The sequence below is a fragment of the Mauremys reevesii genome, linkage group 6, assembly GCF_016161935.1.
Source record: "Mauremys reevesii isolate NIE-2019 linkage group 6, ASM1616193v1, whole genome shotgun sequence".
In the NCBI taxonomy this organism is placed as follows: domain Eukaryota; kingdom Metazoa; phylum Chordata; order Testudines; family Geoemydidae; genus Mauremys; species Mauremys reevesii.
Genome location: NC_052628.1, coordinates 14,415,333 through 14,430,813, shown reverse-complemented (window position 1 = coordinate 14,430,813; position 15,481 = coordinate 14,415,333). Strand labels below are relative to the sequence as shown.

General features: G+C 43.1%; 1 protein-coding gene across 3 annotated transcripts in view; it reads left to right on the top strand.

The window, feature by feature from the left end:
• Positions 1-14,926, top strand: part of SMAD7 (SMAD family member 7) — a 42,794-nt gene extending 27,868 nt beyond the window's left edge. For all 3 annotated transcript variants that reach the window (XM_039545698.1, XM_039545699.1, XM_039545700.1), the window contains one exon: positions 12,890-14,926. In XM_039545698.1, the coding sequence (XP_039401632.1) occupies positions 12,890-13,428 (539 nt within the window). In that variant the 3' untranslated portion in view covers positions 13,429-14,926. The remainder of the gene's footprint in view (positions 1-12,889) is intronic.
• The last annotated feature ends 555 nt before the right edge of the window (positions 14,927-15,481 follow it).

The following is a 15,481-nucleotide window of genomic DNA, read 5'->3' as shown; positions in this document are numbered from 1 at the left end:
TTTACTGTAAATATTATGAATGGATTTGGCTGACTCCAGGATCCCCACCCTTCCTCTAAGGCTTTTCTCTGAGTTAAGTTGAAATTCGGCCTTCAGACAGCACAGTACTCTGTAATTTGCATGGCTGATGAGGCCCAAAGCCTGGGACAGAGGAAGCTGGAGTCAGCTGGCTCCTTTCTAACCACTGGAGACAGGCAGACAGGCATTTTTGGTGTGTGTGTTTTTCTTCTAGCTCCAAACACGCTCTTACAAGGACTGGTGGCTGCTGCCTTGCTGGCTTTTAAAGAAAATTTAACGGGGCATAAAAGAGTTCTTCTCTTCTTGGGTAATTCTTAGCACTAGTAATTGATTAATCATCATCATCAGACAGTAGCAATGACTAGTTGTACATTTATGAATCAAATTTTTTGTTTGGCAGAGTGAGAGAACCCTGCAGATTTCAGTTTCAGTTCTGTTCTTGTCTGTGCTTGTCCCCTGCCCCTTCCCTCCCCTCTCTTTAATTTGTATATTTTAAAAAGTAGATTAAAAAGCTGGCACTGAGAATGTAGGGCAGTGTCTGACCCGTAATGTGTTTCGGGTTTTTTTAATCATCCTGCATTTTTCAGGCTTTAATTTCCTGTGTTGAAGACACACTTCTGGGGCCCAGTTCCGCTGTTGAAGGCGGTAGCGTTCAAAGAGAGCTGGCCCATGTGGTGACACTGTTACAGTTCAGGATGTCTCAGTGTTTCCAGTGTCTGCTGTCTGGGGCCGTTAGATAGAACTCTGAGGAACTCATTGACCTCAGCCCTAGGGCCTCACAGGAACATTTTTTTTTTTTTTTTGAATCAGTGTCCACCCAGCCTCACACTTGAATTAATCCATTGAGTTTTTGGATTTGAATGAAAGACTTACAGAGGGAAACTCAGCCCAAACCACTATGTTTGAGGGTGAAACACTGGGGGACACCTCAGAGTTTCAGATACCTTCCACCCATAATCAGATCTCAGCAGTCACGCTGGCTTTGACTGAAACTTGGTTGCGGTTTCACCATAATGTTTGCCAGCCGTGGTGACCATTAGAACAACCTTTGGGCAAGTTTCAGGTTTGCATCTTCTAAACCAGGCAAATTTCACTTTGTTTTGTTGTGGAAGTTTTCCACAGACCTGATAATAATTAACAAGGGTATGAACCAGGATCACAGCTCTGATCTGGGAAGTTCGTCTCCAGATCTGCACTTGGTACCTGACCCCTTACTCCCTAATGGCTTGACCCAAAACCTTAATCTGAACATCCTCATTAAACTTTAAAAGTTCAGAGCTGAATCTAGACTTAACAGCTTGGCCTGGCTCTAGAAACTAAACTGTCATAAACGCTTCACATACTGAGGGCAAAATCCTACAGTCCTTCCTCAAGACAGAACGCTGACTGAAATCAAATGGGAGTTTTGCATGAGTAGGAATTTCAGGCTTAGTGTTTTAACAGGAGAACAAAAGGATTTTTTTACACACTAAAAGATTTTAAGTTAAAAAAAACCCACACATAGATTGGAAAAAAAATATTTCCATTTTATTTTCCCTGAATATGAAAGGGAGCAGAGATATATTTGTCTGGGCAGATGGGCATCTCGTTAAATAAGAAAAAATTCCTAAGGCTCTTTAGCTTGCAGAGTTACTGTATATGCTGAGTAATAAGAGCTGCCTAATTAGACATAGACACACATTTACGGACTAGCCTGTCAATCCACGGATTAAGGACTCCATAAGTACCCATTGACACGATAGACTGTAATGGCTCCTAAAGAGATGTTATGGTCTATCGTGTCAATAATCCACCGATTAAGGGCTCCCTAAGTACGTGTTGACACGACAGACTGTAGCAGCTCCCTTAGAGTCTATTGTTTAGTGATTCAGTTTCCATGATGCCCCATTGGGGGCTGGTGATCACTACAGTTTGGGAGCTTATGTACATATCAAGATTGGGTTGGGTTTATTATTGTCTGTGAAAACCACAGCAGCAACAACAACAACAACAGGAATTTAACACATCATACTCTCCGAAATTAGCCTTTCAGAAATGACTTGTGCCATCAAGAGTTAGAGCTGTCTGCACTACCCTTGGGTATAATGGGGTGTACAATGGATGGGGTTGGAAGCCTTTGAGAGCAAACTCTTCTCTTGGATGCGTGTGTGTGGAGCGTCCACTAAAATCATTGGGGGGGCACCAATACACCATTCAAAAGGCAGGATTTGGATTCTTTGATTTTGCCATTGCTAGACAAATCAGAGGCTTAACCCAACACTGTTTACATGGGAACATTTTGTGCCTCCTGTTTTTACAAGTAGCCCATCCCACCACCCCCAAAATTACTAGAAAGATCGGAAAGGAACAGAAATGCTCTTTTTTTACCCAAGGTCACTCGGTACATTAGCCAGCACTGTGTGTATAGACCAGGGGTTGGCAACCTTTCAGAAGTGCTGTGCCGAGTCTTCATTTATTCACTCTAATTTAAGGTTTCACATGCCAGTAATACATTTTAACGTTTTTAGAAGATCTTTCTATAAGTTTATAATATATAACTAAACTATTGTTGTATGTAAAGTAAATAAGGTTTTTAAAATGTTTAAGATGCTTCATTTAAAATTAAATTAAAATGCAGAGCCCCCCGGACCGGTGGCCAGGACCCGGGCAGTGTGAGTGCCTCTGAAAAGAAGCTCGTGTGTCTCCTTCGGCATGCGTGCCATAGGTTGCCTACCCCTAGTATAGACAGTTTCACTGTTTCATCATTCATGGTTATTTGCACTTTCCGCTGCATGTTACGTCACTGGCATGCACTTTTCTCGGCGCACACTCTTTTCCCCGGATTCTGCAAAAGGCTGTTTGCCATTAAGAGCAACAGCAAAATAGAGACTGAAGAGGCAGCAGGCAGAGAGGGGTGGACAGATAGGTGAGAGAGGTGGGAGATGACCATGTTTGGTGAGGTTGCTCACTGGCCTTGCTGAAAGAACTTACAAACACGGGCAGGACATCAGAAAAAATCCTTATAATGGTTTAAAAATCAAACCTAGGTCTCTCGGTGAGAAAGTGGGATATTTTAGACTAGGTTGATTTCAGTGAATTCGGGCAACCCTCCCTTTTATATAAGTGCAACATAGAATGTATTTGGAACAGGCATGTGCATGAGAACATGAAGTACTTTCAGTAAGATTGACATCACACTGGGCACTCTTCTTTGGGTGGGGAGAGATCGGTTGGGAACTCATCCTTTTTTATTCTGCCCTCCATGGCTGTCTGTTGAGCTGGTCTGTCTGTCTAGCCAGGAAAAGCTGGTCATGGTGTAGAGTTCGTGAATGCCACTCCAGGGGATTACTTGAGAATGACAAGATGCTTCCAGCCTGGGGAGGAGCAGACTGAGCTTCATCTCAATCTTGGACCCCCTGGGAGGGTAACACGTTGTGCTTACACTAGTCCAGCCAATTTTTTTAAAGCTCATATTAGCTTTCTGTGTGCTAGAAGGGAGACAGACAGATATGGGAGGGAGCATTGTTTAATGGAGCCATTCTCAGCATTTTCTATAGCCCATCACCCCATGTTACAACAGAAAGTTTTGGGGGCTGGTTCCCATATAGCCAGAAAGAAAGGCAAGGCAATCCCATCCCCCTGAAACTTGTTTGTGGCTTCCAGGTTAAAGACCCCTGATATAGTGTCTATAGAGGGGGACTGGGGAGTCAGGACTCCTGGGTTCTAGGCCCAAATTTGCTACTGATTCAAAGTCTGTAGTGGATAAGTTAGCCTTTCTGTGCTTTAAGTATGGGGGTAGTATCAGTGTGTCTGTGATGGCCGATAAACTCTGCACCAATGACTCTGATAGAGGCACTGGGAAACTAGCAGCTCTTCCTCATCAACTTTTTATTTATCATTTCATGGTACATTGTTCAATAAAGTATATTACATTTGGCACATGTTTCATATTAAATCCAACCACAGTAGCATGGAGAAGGGAAGGAATAAAAACACCTGAAGCCTTGAAAATGTAGAAGGGCCTCAGGGAAAACTTTAGGGTCACATATAGATTGTTAAAAAACTAAGAAATCTAAATATTGTTTAAAATAGTTCTATAACTTGAAATATAGTAAAGAATTCAATGCAAACAGCACAGTGAAAAGAGCCAACAAAGGTCATTTTAAAACTTGATCGCAACCAAATTCATACTGCTAATTTCAGGCAAGAGGTATTATTACAAAAATCTTATAATTTTAAAATAAATTCAGACAATCAAATAGAGGGAGTAGGGACTAAGACAGTGTATCCTTTGCAAGACTCACTGTTATCTACAGAAGTGAATTGACTAGCGAGAAATATTACCTTAGTCAAAATAATAATTAAAAAAATAGGTATTTTCCCACCATCTTTGTGAAATTTGCATGGAAACAAAAATGAGGCCTTAACATCTAAAGACAGAATTTCCACTCATAGAGAGCATACATTTCCTATTTCATTCGTGTATATAAGGAAATATATCAACCTTGTGTCCAAACAAAGAGAGGTTACCTCTGTGTTTCCCTGCAAACAAAATATGTTAAGAAAAATAAACTATTAGTTTGTTTGCATTGCCTAGAGTGCCCAGGAGCTTAGCACTGGCAAGTCCTGATTCCTGAATGAAGAGTTTAAAGTCAAACACAGGCGTGGGCAAGGAAGTAGCATTCTCCACATTTTACCTATGGGCACCGAGGCACAGAAAGAATAAATGACTTGCCCAAGGTCACACAGGAAGTTTGTGTCAGAGCTGGGAATTGAACTTAACTTTTCTGAATCCAAAGCCTGTTACTTAACCACACACTGTCCTTTTTCTTTAGCTAGGTCTGCACAGCCAGCCTCTGAGCCTGGATCCACAGGCATGGGCTTACAGAGCTTGTGCTACTGGGCTTATAATAATTGTGTTCAGTGCTTTTCAGTTGCAGCTTGGGCACTAAAGCCCCGGGGGGAGTGAGGTGGGCTTCAGACCCTGAGCTCCAGTGTCCACACTGCTATTTTTAAGGCTGTAGCACAAGGCCAAGTCTGTTGACCCAGGCTCGGAAGTTCTCTGCCACGCTTGTAGACAGACATAGCTGTAGACGCACAGGGCAAATGTTCTAGCCCTTGTTGAGAGCACAGATGCCATTTTCTTATTAGGGCACAACAAGGTTTAGCTATAATATGGGTGGGGATTACAACCCCCAGAAATTTAAAAACAAATACTAGTATAGTTTAGTCCCCAAAAAAATTTCAAAACCCTATTTTTCAACAAAACCCCAACATTTTGAGAAAAAATTAAATGAAAGCTCTTTGTTTTCCTTGGTTTTAATGGGGGAAACCCTCCAGATTTCCCCATCAGCTCTAAAAATTAGTGATAACATTTTATGTAAGTCCTCCCCTTTAGAGTCCTGGGAAAACCCCGCACAAGCATGTGTTGATCTTAGAACAATGTTCTAGTGCAGCAGTGCCCAAACTATTGGCAGTTGGGGTCACTCCACCGGTGGGTGGGGTCCCAGCAATCCAAAGTATCTTTAGGCCAATCACTCTGTGCAGAGGACACCATTCTGTAGAGAAAAGTGGTGTCCTCCGTACAGCGTGAACTCACATGTATGTGAACTCACATGTATGATGCATATGTGGAGTCAGGCTGTGTGGAGGATGTCATGTTTGGGGTTGATGGAAACAATAAATCAGAAAATGGGGTCATGCAGGTAAAAAGTTTGGGAAACACTAGTGTAGTGTTTCATTCTTTCTGTGAAGGCTGGGCATTGTTAAGACTCCCACTTGCATCTTCGCACCAATCTCCTTGGTTTCAACAGCTTTTAATTTCTCTTGACTGTCGTTCCTGGTTTTCTTCAGATCTTTTGGGTTTCCTCTCTAGATCTAATATCTTCATGGAAAGTGAGTTGAATTCTCCCATTCACCAGGAGAGTGAAATTGAACGTTTATAAACCTTGTGTACCACAAGGATACACAAAGATATTTAGACCTCTAACTTATGGAAATTAGGAGCCTAAATACCTTTGTGAATCTGGGCCTACGGATATTCTCAAGCATAGATTTTATAGTGGTGGCTAACGAAGCCATGGATTTGGGTATGTGCAAGAACAGACAACTGAGGGACTACAAGGAGGTAAAAAACCTTGTAAATTTTAGCTCGGTTTTGTGTCCCAGGAGTGGCTGAGCCAATGTATTTGTCTAGAGTTGTCTCCCCCATTCCTTCTGCTTGCATTTAAGGGACATGTTAACAGCAGAGGGGAAAATGAAAGCATCCCCTCTGAAAGCGCAGAAATAAGCAATTCTATAAATCTGTTCTGGTGTAAAGCTGAAGAACATTTTTTAAAACACAAAATCTTTATGGAATGTTATTGAAGTTGCACGGAGGCTAATAACATGTGTACGGTTTTTAGAAAATACAATATCAGTATTAGTTGTGGTTCACCAGGAATCGAGAGCAGGACTGGATGTCCTCAGGGTTAGCTTCTAGTCTCGACTCTGCCATTGAGATTCACCAGGCAGCCTTAGGTAACTCACAGAGTCCTACATTTTCAAGAGTGGCCACTTGCGTTTGGCTGTGTGTATCTTTTCTTTGGGAGCCTCAGCACAAAATCAGTGGCCACTGTTGAAGAATGTGGCCCTAATTATTCTGTGCCTTGCTTTCCTCATCAGTAAAGATAGGACATGCTTGGGGAGGTCCTAGACTGTAAACTGCTATGTAAAAACTAGGACTAATGATTAATATACATAAAGGTAGGGAGTCAGCTCCTCTGGACAGAGACTGTGTTTCGTACTCTGTTGCCCTGGATCCTGACTGGGCCCCCTGGGCACGCTGTGATACAGATCATAGTAATCAGTGACAGCAGAAAATTGAAGGGTGCTTAATACCGAAATAATAATGTTGTGCGTCCACAGTGTGCTGGGAGCTCCCCTGACATTCAATAAGGGACGATCCCTGCTCTGACGAGCTTGCAATCGAGAGCTTTTAACTCCGAACAAGGACCCCAAAGTATATCTCAGCCATTGCATATGGCACCACTCAAATGGAGCTAGCTCTGGCAATCGGCTGATGCACAGAGCACACTGAGGGGAGGGGGAAAGTTAATTGGTTCAGTCATGTAACATGAGGGAGGGATAGCTCAGTGGTTTGAGCATTGGCCTGCTACACCCAGGGCTGTGAGCTCATTCCTTGAGGGGAGCCATTTAGGGATCTGGGGCAAAAAAAATCTGTCTGGGGATTGGTACTGGTTTGAGCAGCGGGTTGGACTCAATGATCTCCTGAGGTCCCTTCCAACCCTGATATTCTATAATATTTTCCAAGTATGTATTAGCTGGAAGGCCTGGTTCTAGATTCTAACATGCTCACAGGTGGTGGGAAGAGGGGAGTGTCTGGATTCCAGGGCTTTGAGTTGGCACATCATAGAGCTGGGGCCAGAGTTTCAAAAGAACTCAGCTCCCAGCCTACTGAACTTTCTTGTGAAAACTAGCTACGTATTTTGATGCTTCAGTGGAAGCTGAGACCTGTGCAAACCTGGCCCTTATGGACCATTTGGGAGGTTCCGATCTAAGGTTTTGTCAGGGCCATCTGTAGTGAGGCAACTTGGTCTGGACTGTGGGTCACAGCAGATCTGGATTCTGTTTATGTGGCCTGGGGCAAATCTGTGCCTCTGTTTCCCCATCTGTAATAATGGAGATAATTATATTTACCTTTGAGATCCTGAGCTGTTAAGTGCGCAGTATTACAGATTGCAGGCACTTTGGGGAAGGGATCATCTCTTCATTATATCTTTGTACAGCACCTTCCACAGTGGAGCCCCTGGCCACTGCCACAATGCACAGAATAAGTGAAGCTTTCTGTGAAAATGTTTAGTGAGCTTCTCCACTTTCTGTGAAAATGTTTAGTGAGCTTCTCCACATAATCTGCCTTTTTTTTGTCTCACCCTTTCACACTCCTGTCTTGGCCACACCCCCAAAGGCCATACCTAGGTTTCTGACAAGAAACACGGCCTTTTAGCAGCAGCCCCAAGAAAGTTTGGGGAAGGGAGGAAAAATCAGCCCACAGCTACATACAGCGTAATTGTGAAAGAGCATCTTTGGTGATTTGGTAATTTGCCCAGCAGCAAGGACTCATCCTGTTTATCTGAGCACTACCTATGTATTCTCATGGCTTCAGGGGTAGACATCCAGTCAACAGCGTAGTCCCTCAAACGGAAGACACTTTGACATGTTTATACTGTGTTTTGGCACTAACTCGTTAAAAAAAAAAAATCCTGATTACCGAAAGCTTGTCCTCGAGGTCTGGTCACCCCATGTCATTGAAAAGCCTAGTGGGATTCATTCATGAACTTCCAGCCTTCTATAAAGGGCTGTTCATTCATAGCCAGGGCAACTCTTTTTTTATGCGCTGGCAATTAAATAACTCTTTGTAAGCGGCAATGAGCTACTTGTTAAGTGGTCTTCAGTAACGCAAGTGCAAACATGAGGTGAAATAGCCCTTTTTTTCCCCTCCTCCTGAAAGGGGTGATTTTTTTAGGTTAAAGAAAATAAAAACTTAAAGGAATTTCAGTGAGATTCAGCATGTTCAATGCTTGTTGTTCCAAAATCTCCTTAACTGGAGTAAAACAAAAATTGTGAGCTCCACGTATCTGACGAGTTAAGGTTTGGGGTTTTTTTGTTTGTTTGTTTGTTTTTTTCTTTTACAGCATGGCTTTGGCTTCCCTGACTCTTAAAAAAAAACAGGTAGTTTTTTAAAAAAAGTATACACATGCAAAAAAATAATAATTAAAAAAACCCATGTGCTCTGAAGTGTGTAGTAGGCTGGATTCTCACCTCTGTTACACCAATATAAATCTGGATCTCATTCTGATCTAACATTGTTTGCAACAGAATCAGTTTCAGTGATCAGAATCTGGTCTTCAACCAAGTTACTTTCAGATTTGCACAAGTTCCATGAACTGTTCTGTGATTAACCTAATCTACTGTCTTTACTCAGGCAAAATTCCTGCAGCCTGGGTAGGGATGGTAAGATCTGGCCCTTAAGGCAACACCACAAGGCGTTGTTGTAAAAAAAAAGAGCATGATCTAGGGAGTCTGGAAAGAGAACTCCACATCCTGTCTGTGCCATGAGATTTAGCTTTAAGGGCTGTGCAGAGGGGAGGGAGAGAGAGAGACACACACAGACAGCCTGCAATTTATCTGGGCTAAGCAATTAACATAATCTGAAAACTTCTTTCACTGAGGTCTGTCTGAAAATTGCTGGGTGGACTGGTGGGCTGGGAAGATGAAAGGGAAGAAAGCAGTCTGAGAGATTTTCTTTCACGCAATAGGGTGTAAGGGCTTTCTACCCAGATACGTTTCCTGGTTCTTTTTACTCCTCCCGCGCAATTTCCTCTTCGCCCACTCCTTAATTTTTCCTTCATGGGGAGCGACTGCTTTTCCTGTCTCCACACAGGACAGTAGTGGAGTGTGACTTTCACAGACTCATCCCCCCCAGAAGTGCATACGCTGAGGTAGTTGCAGAAGGTTAGGGTAAAGGTAATTTGATACCCGGCTCAGTTCTTCCCAACCCCACTACGACCTCCTCTTCCCCCGCCCTTCTCTCACTCAGCTTTTTCCCCCCCTGCTTGCTGCTTATTTGGTGCCAGGTTTCAGTGGATTGAGTTATATGAAACAAAGTATTGTGAGGCACCAAAGGGGGAGGTTGAAAGACCCATCGGGGCACACCTAAAAGTAGGCCGAATGAAGCCTGTAGACTCGCACGGCTGTTTCCCTTTTACATAGCCCCATAAGTGCATTGCACCAACAGTTCCAACCCTCCCCCCCAATCATGTTTTTGGTGAGTAGGTTGACAACAACTTATCCTTCTAGTTTCCAAACATGTGCAGTTGGGCCCATTTTTAGTAGCTGCTTCCAGCAACCGGAGAAATATTTTCCTTGCTGGCATAGAAGTGAGGAAATTAAAAGTGTGTGGCTGGATTTATTTTTTAAAAGCACAGTACTCTACTCTAAACGGACTCCAAAGACTTAAAAATGCCTGTGTTGGGGAAACAGGCATATTAATAGTGAGTAAAAAGCAGAAAAAATACAGCAACTGGACTGGCTAATTTAGCCACTCTACTCTGCTTCTGTCATTCTTTCTTCAGGATTTTATTGTGCTGTATTAAGGTGCTACGCAGGTTTGTTGGGAAGAACTATCAGGCATTGTATCACTAGCAGTGGAATGGGTTTAGGGGATGTTGTAGTTTTAAGAGAATAAATAAGGAAATGTTATTTACTCCTCATACCACAAGGACTAGTGGTCACCAAACGAAATTAATAGGCAGTGGGTTTAAAACAAACAAAAGGAAGTATTTCTTCACACTGTGCACAATCAACCTGTGGAACTCTTTGCCAGAGGATGTTGTGAAGTCCAAGACTGTAACAGAGTTCAAACAAGAACTAGATAAATTCATGGAGGATAGGTCTATCATCAATGGCTGTTAGCCAGGATAGGCAGGGATGGTGTCCCTAGCCTCTGTTTCCCAGAAGCTGGGAATGAGCGACAGGGAATGGATCACTTGATGATTACCTGTTCTGTTCATTCTCTCTGGGGCACCTGGCATCGGCCACAGTTGGAAGACAGGATACTGGGCTAGATGGACCTTTGGTCTGACCCAGTATGGCCGTTCTTCTGTTGTATGTAAGAGATCTTTACCTGTGTGTGTGTTTGTGTAGATTTATTTTGGGAAAGTAATATTACTTTCTAGCTTTCAGCTCTGAACTTGCTTTTCATTTGTTTATTTGTTGTTTAAATAAAATATTAGAGATTAATAGGTCCCAGGTCTTAACATATCTATAAAAAGCTGGAAAGATATTAGTGAAGCAGCACAGAGCTGATGGACCTAGCTAGTGCTGTTATGAGAGTCATAAGATACCCCCCATTTCCCCTTCCTTTCTGTCCTTTCATCCCGTCTCAACCCCAGTAGCAGCAACTGTGGCTTAGCTGCTAGCAGGAGGGATAGATTGAAAGAGGAGGGAAGGTCTAAAAGAACTTTTTTTTTTTTTGTTAACAAATGCAAGACTTCCGGTCTCCACCCTGCCACCACAAACCACAGTCTAACTGCAGTTCAGTCAGATTTATAGTTCATCTGACGTCTGAATCGTAGCATTTATTACCAGGGTTCCAGCTATAGGCGTAAATAGGCTCTGTAAATTATAGCAGATGATCTCTGTTGTGCCCTCCATTCCTGTTGAGCAATGTTTAACTTGCCTTTTATGGCTCCCCTTTTGGGGGGGGAAAATTATATATCAACAAAGCTTGTCTAGGCTTAAAGCCTTTGAAAGCAAAGTGATCTATGGAGTGTGTGAGGCTGTGGGTACCTTAGCCCTCATCCTGGCTTACCCACACTTCACATAGAAAAAAAATCTCTGCGGCTGATTAGCAGCTCCAGTATTATGTTATCCACATTGATTTACTGTTGCTTAAATTGATACGCTGCAATGAAGGTTTGAGGGTTGGGAAGGAATCAGTTACTGTAGGTGTGCAGCAGTTTTCATCTTCCAGAGCATTTCACGGGGTATGTCTTCACTGCAGTTAACTCAGGTGATAGGCAGTGTGATCTGAGCACCCAGGTTAGCCTGGCGTAGATGCCTTTAGGGTCATCCCGAGTTACCATGTCTTCACTGATGCTGCACTCGCTAGGAGATCTGGGGGCACATCCTATGCTTCTCTGTGCTGCAGTAAATCGAGCCTCTCTCTGATTCTTTCCCAGTGAATTGTGGGAAGGCATTGGAGGACTATCAGCACATGAGTGGTTTAGCCTGTGTCCTCACTGCAAAGTGGGTGAGTTATCAGCCCAAGTGAAAGTAAGGTACCACTGCACTCGGGTTGAAAGATTTTTGTGTGTGTGGCTGGAACGGGGGGGATTAGGGGCAGCACCTTAGAGTCTGAGATAACTGCAGTGAAGACAGACTCATGGGCATCAGCTAACTACTGCCTACAACACCCCTGCAAGGTGGAATATTTCACCCTCGTTTTAGAGGAAACTGAGGCAGAAAAGACCAGCTACTAGCATGGCTGCAGAGGACATGGGAATTGGAGCACAGATTAGAATGGCAGGAGTTAATTGGTGTCCACCCCTGTACTTAAACCACTAAGTCAGACCTCTCTTTCCATGGGCCTCTCTACACACAAAAGTTGTGCCACTTTAAACTATATCAGCATAGCTGAAGAGATACAGTCCACTCGTGTAGATACAGAAACACTGATATAAAGGTACTTATACCAATGTAGTTTATTCCTGTTCAGGAAGTGGAATAAGCTATATCAGTGTAAGGAACCTTCATACTGGTATAACTGTGTCTAGTTTCTACTGTTATAACTGTTTCAGTAAAAAATTGCACCAAAAATAGTCATATTGTTACAAAATCTGGGTGTAGAGCTCTCTCTTACTCTCTCTTTATGGTCAAAAGGCCAGTTTTTCATCTGCACAAAGTGCCTAAATCCATTTGAAAATCTTCCCCAAAGAGACTGAGAGTAGAGCTGGGAGTCAGGTTCTGTTCCTGGCTTTCCCAAAAGCTCACTGTGTGACTTTGGCAAAATCATTTAGGATAACATTTTGAAAAGCACCTGAGTGACTTAGGAGTCTAATAGCCCTATGACATAAGCTCCTAAGGCAAAATCCTCAAAGGTATTTAGGTGCCTCACTTCCCTGGTGCCCTCTGAGAATATGGGCCTATATCCTTTTGACAATGGGACTTAGGCTCCACGTCTTGGCTAGGAATAATGATAATAATCACAGGTCATTGAAATGTGTTGTCAGAGCTATGGGACGAGGGCAATCTGTAAGTGCTCAGGATTTATAAGGTTATGTTATTTATCTCTGTTGTAATAAATCTCTTTTCTCCCCCCCTCTCTCTATAGATTCCCAAGTTCTTCAGGGGCCGGGGGATCGGTCACACTGGTGCGTGGTGGCATACTGGGAAGAGAAAACGCGTGTGGGCCGGCTGTATTCTGTCCAAGAGCCCTCCCTGGATATCTTCTATGATCTACCTCAGGGGAACGGCTTCTGCCTCGGACAGCTCAATTCAGACAACAAAAGCCAGCTGGTGCAGAAAGTCCGCAGCAAAATTGGCTATGGCATCCAGCTGACTAAGGAAGTGGACGGCGTGTGGGTATACAACCGCAGTAGTTACCCTATCTTTATCAAGTCGGCCACACTGGACAACCCCGACTCCAGGACGTTGCTGGTTCACAAAGTTTTCCCAGGATTTTCCATCAAGGCTTTTGACTATGAGAAGGCATACAGCTTACAGAGGCCTAACGACCATGAGTTCATGCAGCAGCCATGGACCGGATTTACTGTTCAGATCAGCTTTGTGAAAGGCTGGGGCCAGTGCTACACAAGACAGTTTATCAGCAGTTGCCCATGCTGGTTGGAGGTTATTTTTAATAACCGATGACTTGAGACAGAGTGGACTCATGACATTATAACTACTTTGCTGCTAATATTTCCTTCTGAGTGCTTGCTTTTCATGCAAACTTTTTTGTTTGTTTGTTTTGTGTTTTGTGTTTTTTTTCCCCCTCCCCTGTTTTGAGAAATAGCTTATGGAAAGATTTTTGCCTTGGTATTTTGATAAATATATATTTTTTTTAATGTGTGAATGACCAATAACTCAGAAGGGGGAGGAGAAGAAGTGGGAGGGGATTACATAAAATAATCATTTAATGCCTCTGAAATTATTACCCTAAGCAATTGGTGGAATTCTGTCACACGCTGTTTGTTACAGCTCCCTCATATATTTTTGACACACCAGAGGTCTTCTGCTGCCAGACGTCTCATCGTCCCCCTGGTCCTGCGGCCTGCGTGCACACACAGGGCCATCTTGCTGCAGCTTCTGCCTAGAGCGGTGGCACATTCCCGCTGCTACTTGTTGAAGCTCAGCACCTTCACTCCTGTGATGGGAAGCCAAGTTCCCCCTCAGTGGCGACCACCCTGCATTTTCCCCGACGCAGAACAAATGTATGTGCCAGTGCACCCAGGAGGCATCAGGAGCCAGCGCAGCAAAGTGAAACCGTATCATTCAGTTCCTTGCTCCTCTTTTTTTTTTGTCATGTATGCTTGTTGCTTTATTTAAAGATCACGTCTTGTCACTGTTATGCCAACAGTCCATGGTGGCAGCATGGGTTTTGGAAGACGCATGCCCACACTTTGAGTGCTTTTATTGTTTTATTGATATTATGAGGAAAAAAACCATGCATGGCCCATGCTTTTCAATTTGAGCTGAGATGCAACCTTGATGAAAAAACATAAGCCTACAAAAAGCAAGCAAACAAACAACAACAAAACCGGGGGGGCGGGGGGGGGGAATGTTTTCATGATCTTTGGTCCATCATAACCTGCCGTGATCAGGTTAGAGCGGTACCAGTCGTATCCAGAAATGCAGTTGCTCTTTCATTTCTTCTTGAATTCATACACTAGTATGATACTTTTACACTGTTCTTAGCTCAATGAGCATGTTTAGACCTTAACATAAGCTATTTTTCTAAATATAAAGGTTTAAATGAACAAGAGAAGCATTCTCATTGGAACTTTAGCATTGTAGTGCTTTGGAAATAAAACAAAAGAAAATGGAAAAAAAAAAAGGACTCCTTAAAAAAAACCCTTGAGATTTATTAAAGAAAAAAATGTATTTTATGTTATATATAAATATATTATTACTTGTAAATATAAAGACGTTTTATAAGCATCATTATTTATGTATTGTGCAATGTGTATAAACGAGAAAAATAAGAAAGATGCACTTTGCTTTAATATAAATGCAAATAACAAATGCCAAATTAAAAAAAAACAAAAACACGAGATTGGTGTTTTTTTCTATGGGTGTTATCATCCAGATGAATGTTTTTTCTAAAGGAGTTTATGTTCCATTAAAAAATAAAAATGTACACTTGAGTTGACATTGTGCAGAGTGACTCTTTTATGGGTGGGGGTGGGTAGATGGGGGGGTGGGGAAGCCTACCTGGAGCTGGGTCTAAGTACCCAACTATGGGATCTAGCAGACATTGCTATTTAACTAAGGGGGAACGACTCTCACAATATGGGTGCTGCTCAAGTAGTCAGGTTTCGGAGGGAGTGTCAGCAGGTGGGGGACTCAGGAGATGTGACATCAATTCCTGGCTCATCTGAAAACTGTGTGTGTGATTTTGGACAAGTCACTTCATCTGAGCTTCGGTGTTGCTGGCTTTCTTCCAACGCTGGCCTCAGAGGCTGCTGGTTATTGCTGCTACTACCCCACTCTGCTTCCCCGTGAGTGGGAGCAGAATCTGGACTGAATGGGAGGCAGAGCACATGACCAGGCTGGGGAGAAGAGGGGAGTAGGGCACGGGGAGGGGACAACTGGCTCCACCCCCAAGCCTATTCACCCAGCCCAGACTAGGGTGACCAGACAGCAAATGTGAAAAATCGGGACGGGTGGGGGGTAATAGGAGCCTATATAAGAAAAAGACCCAAAA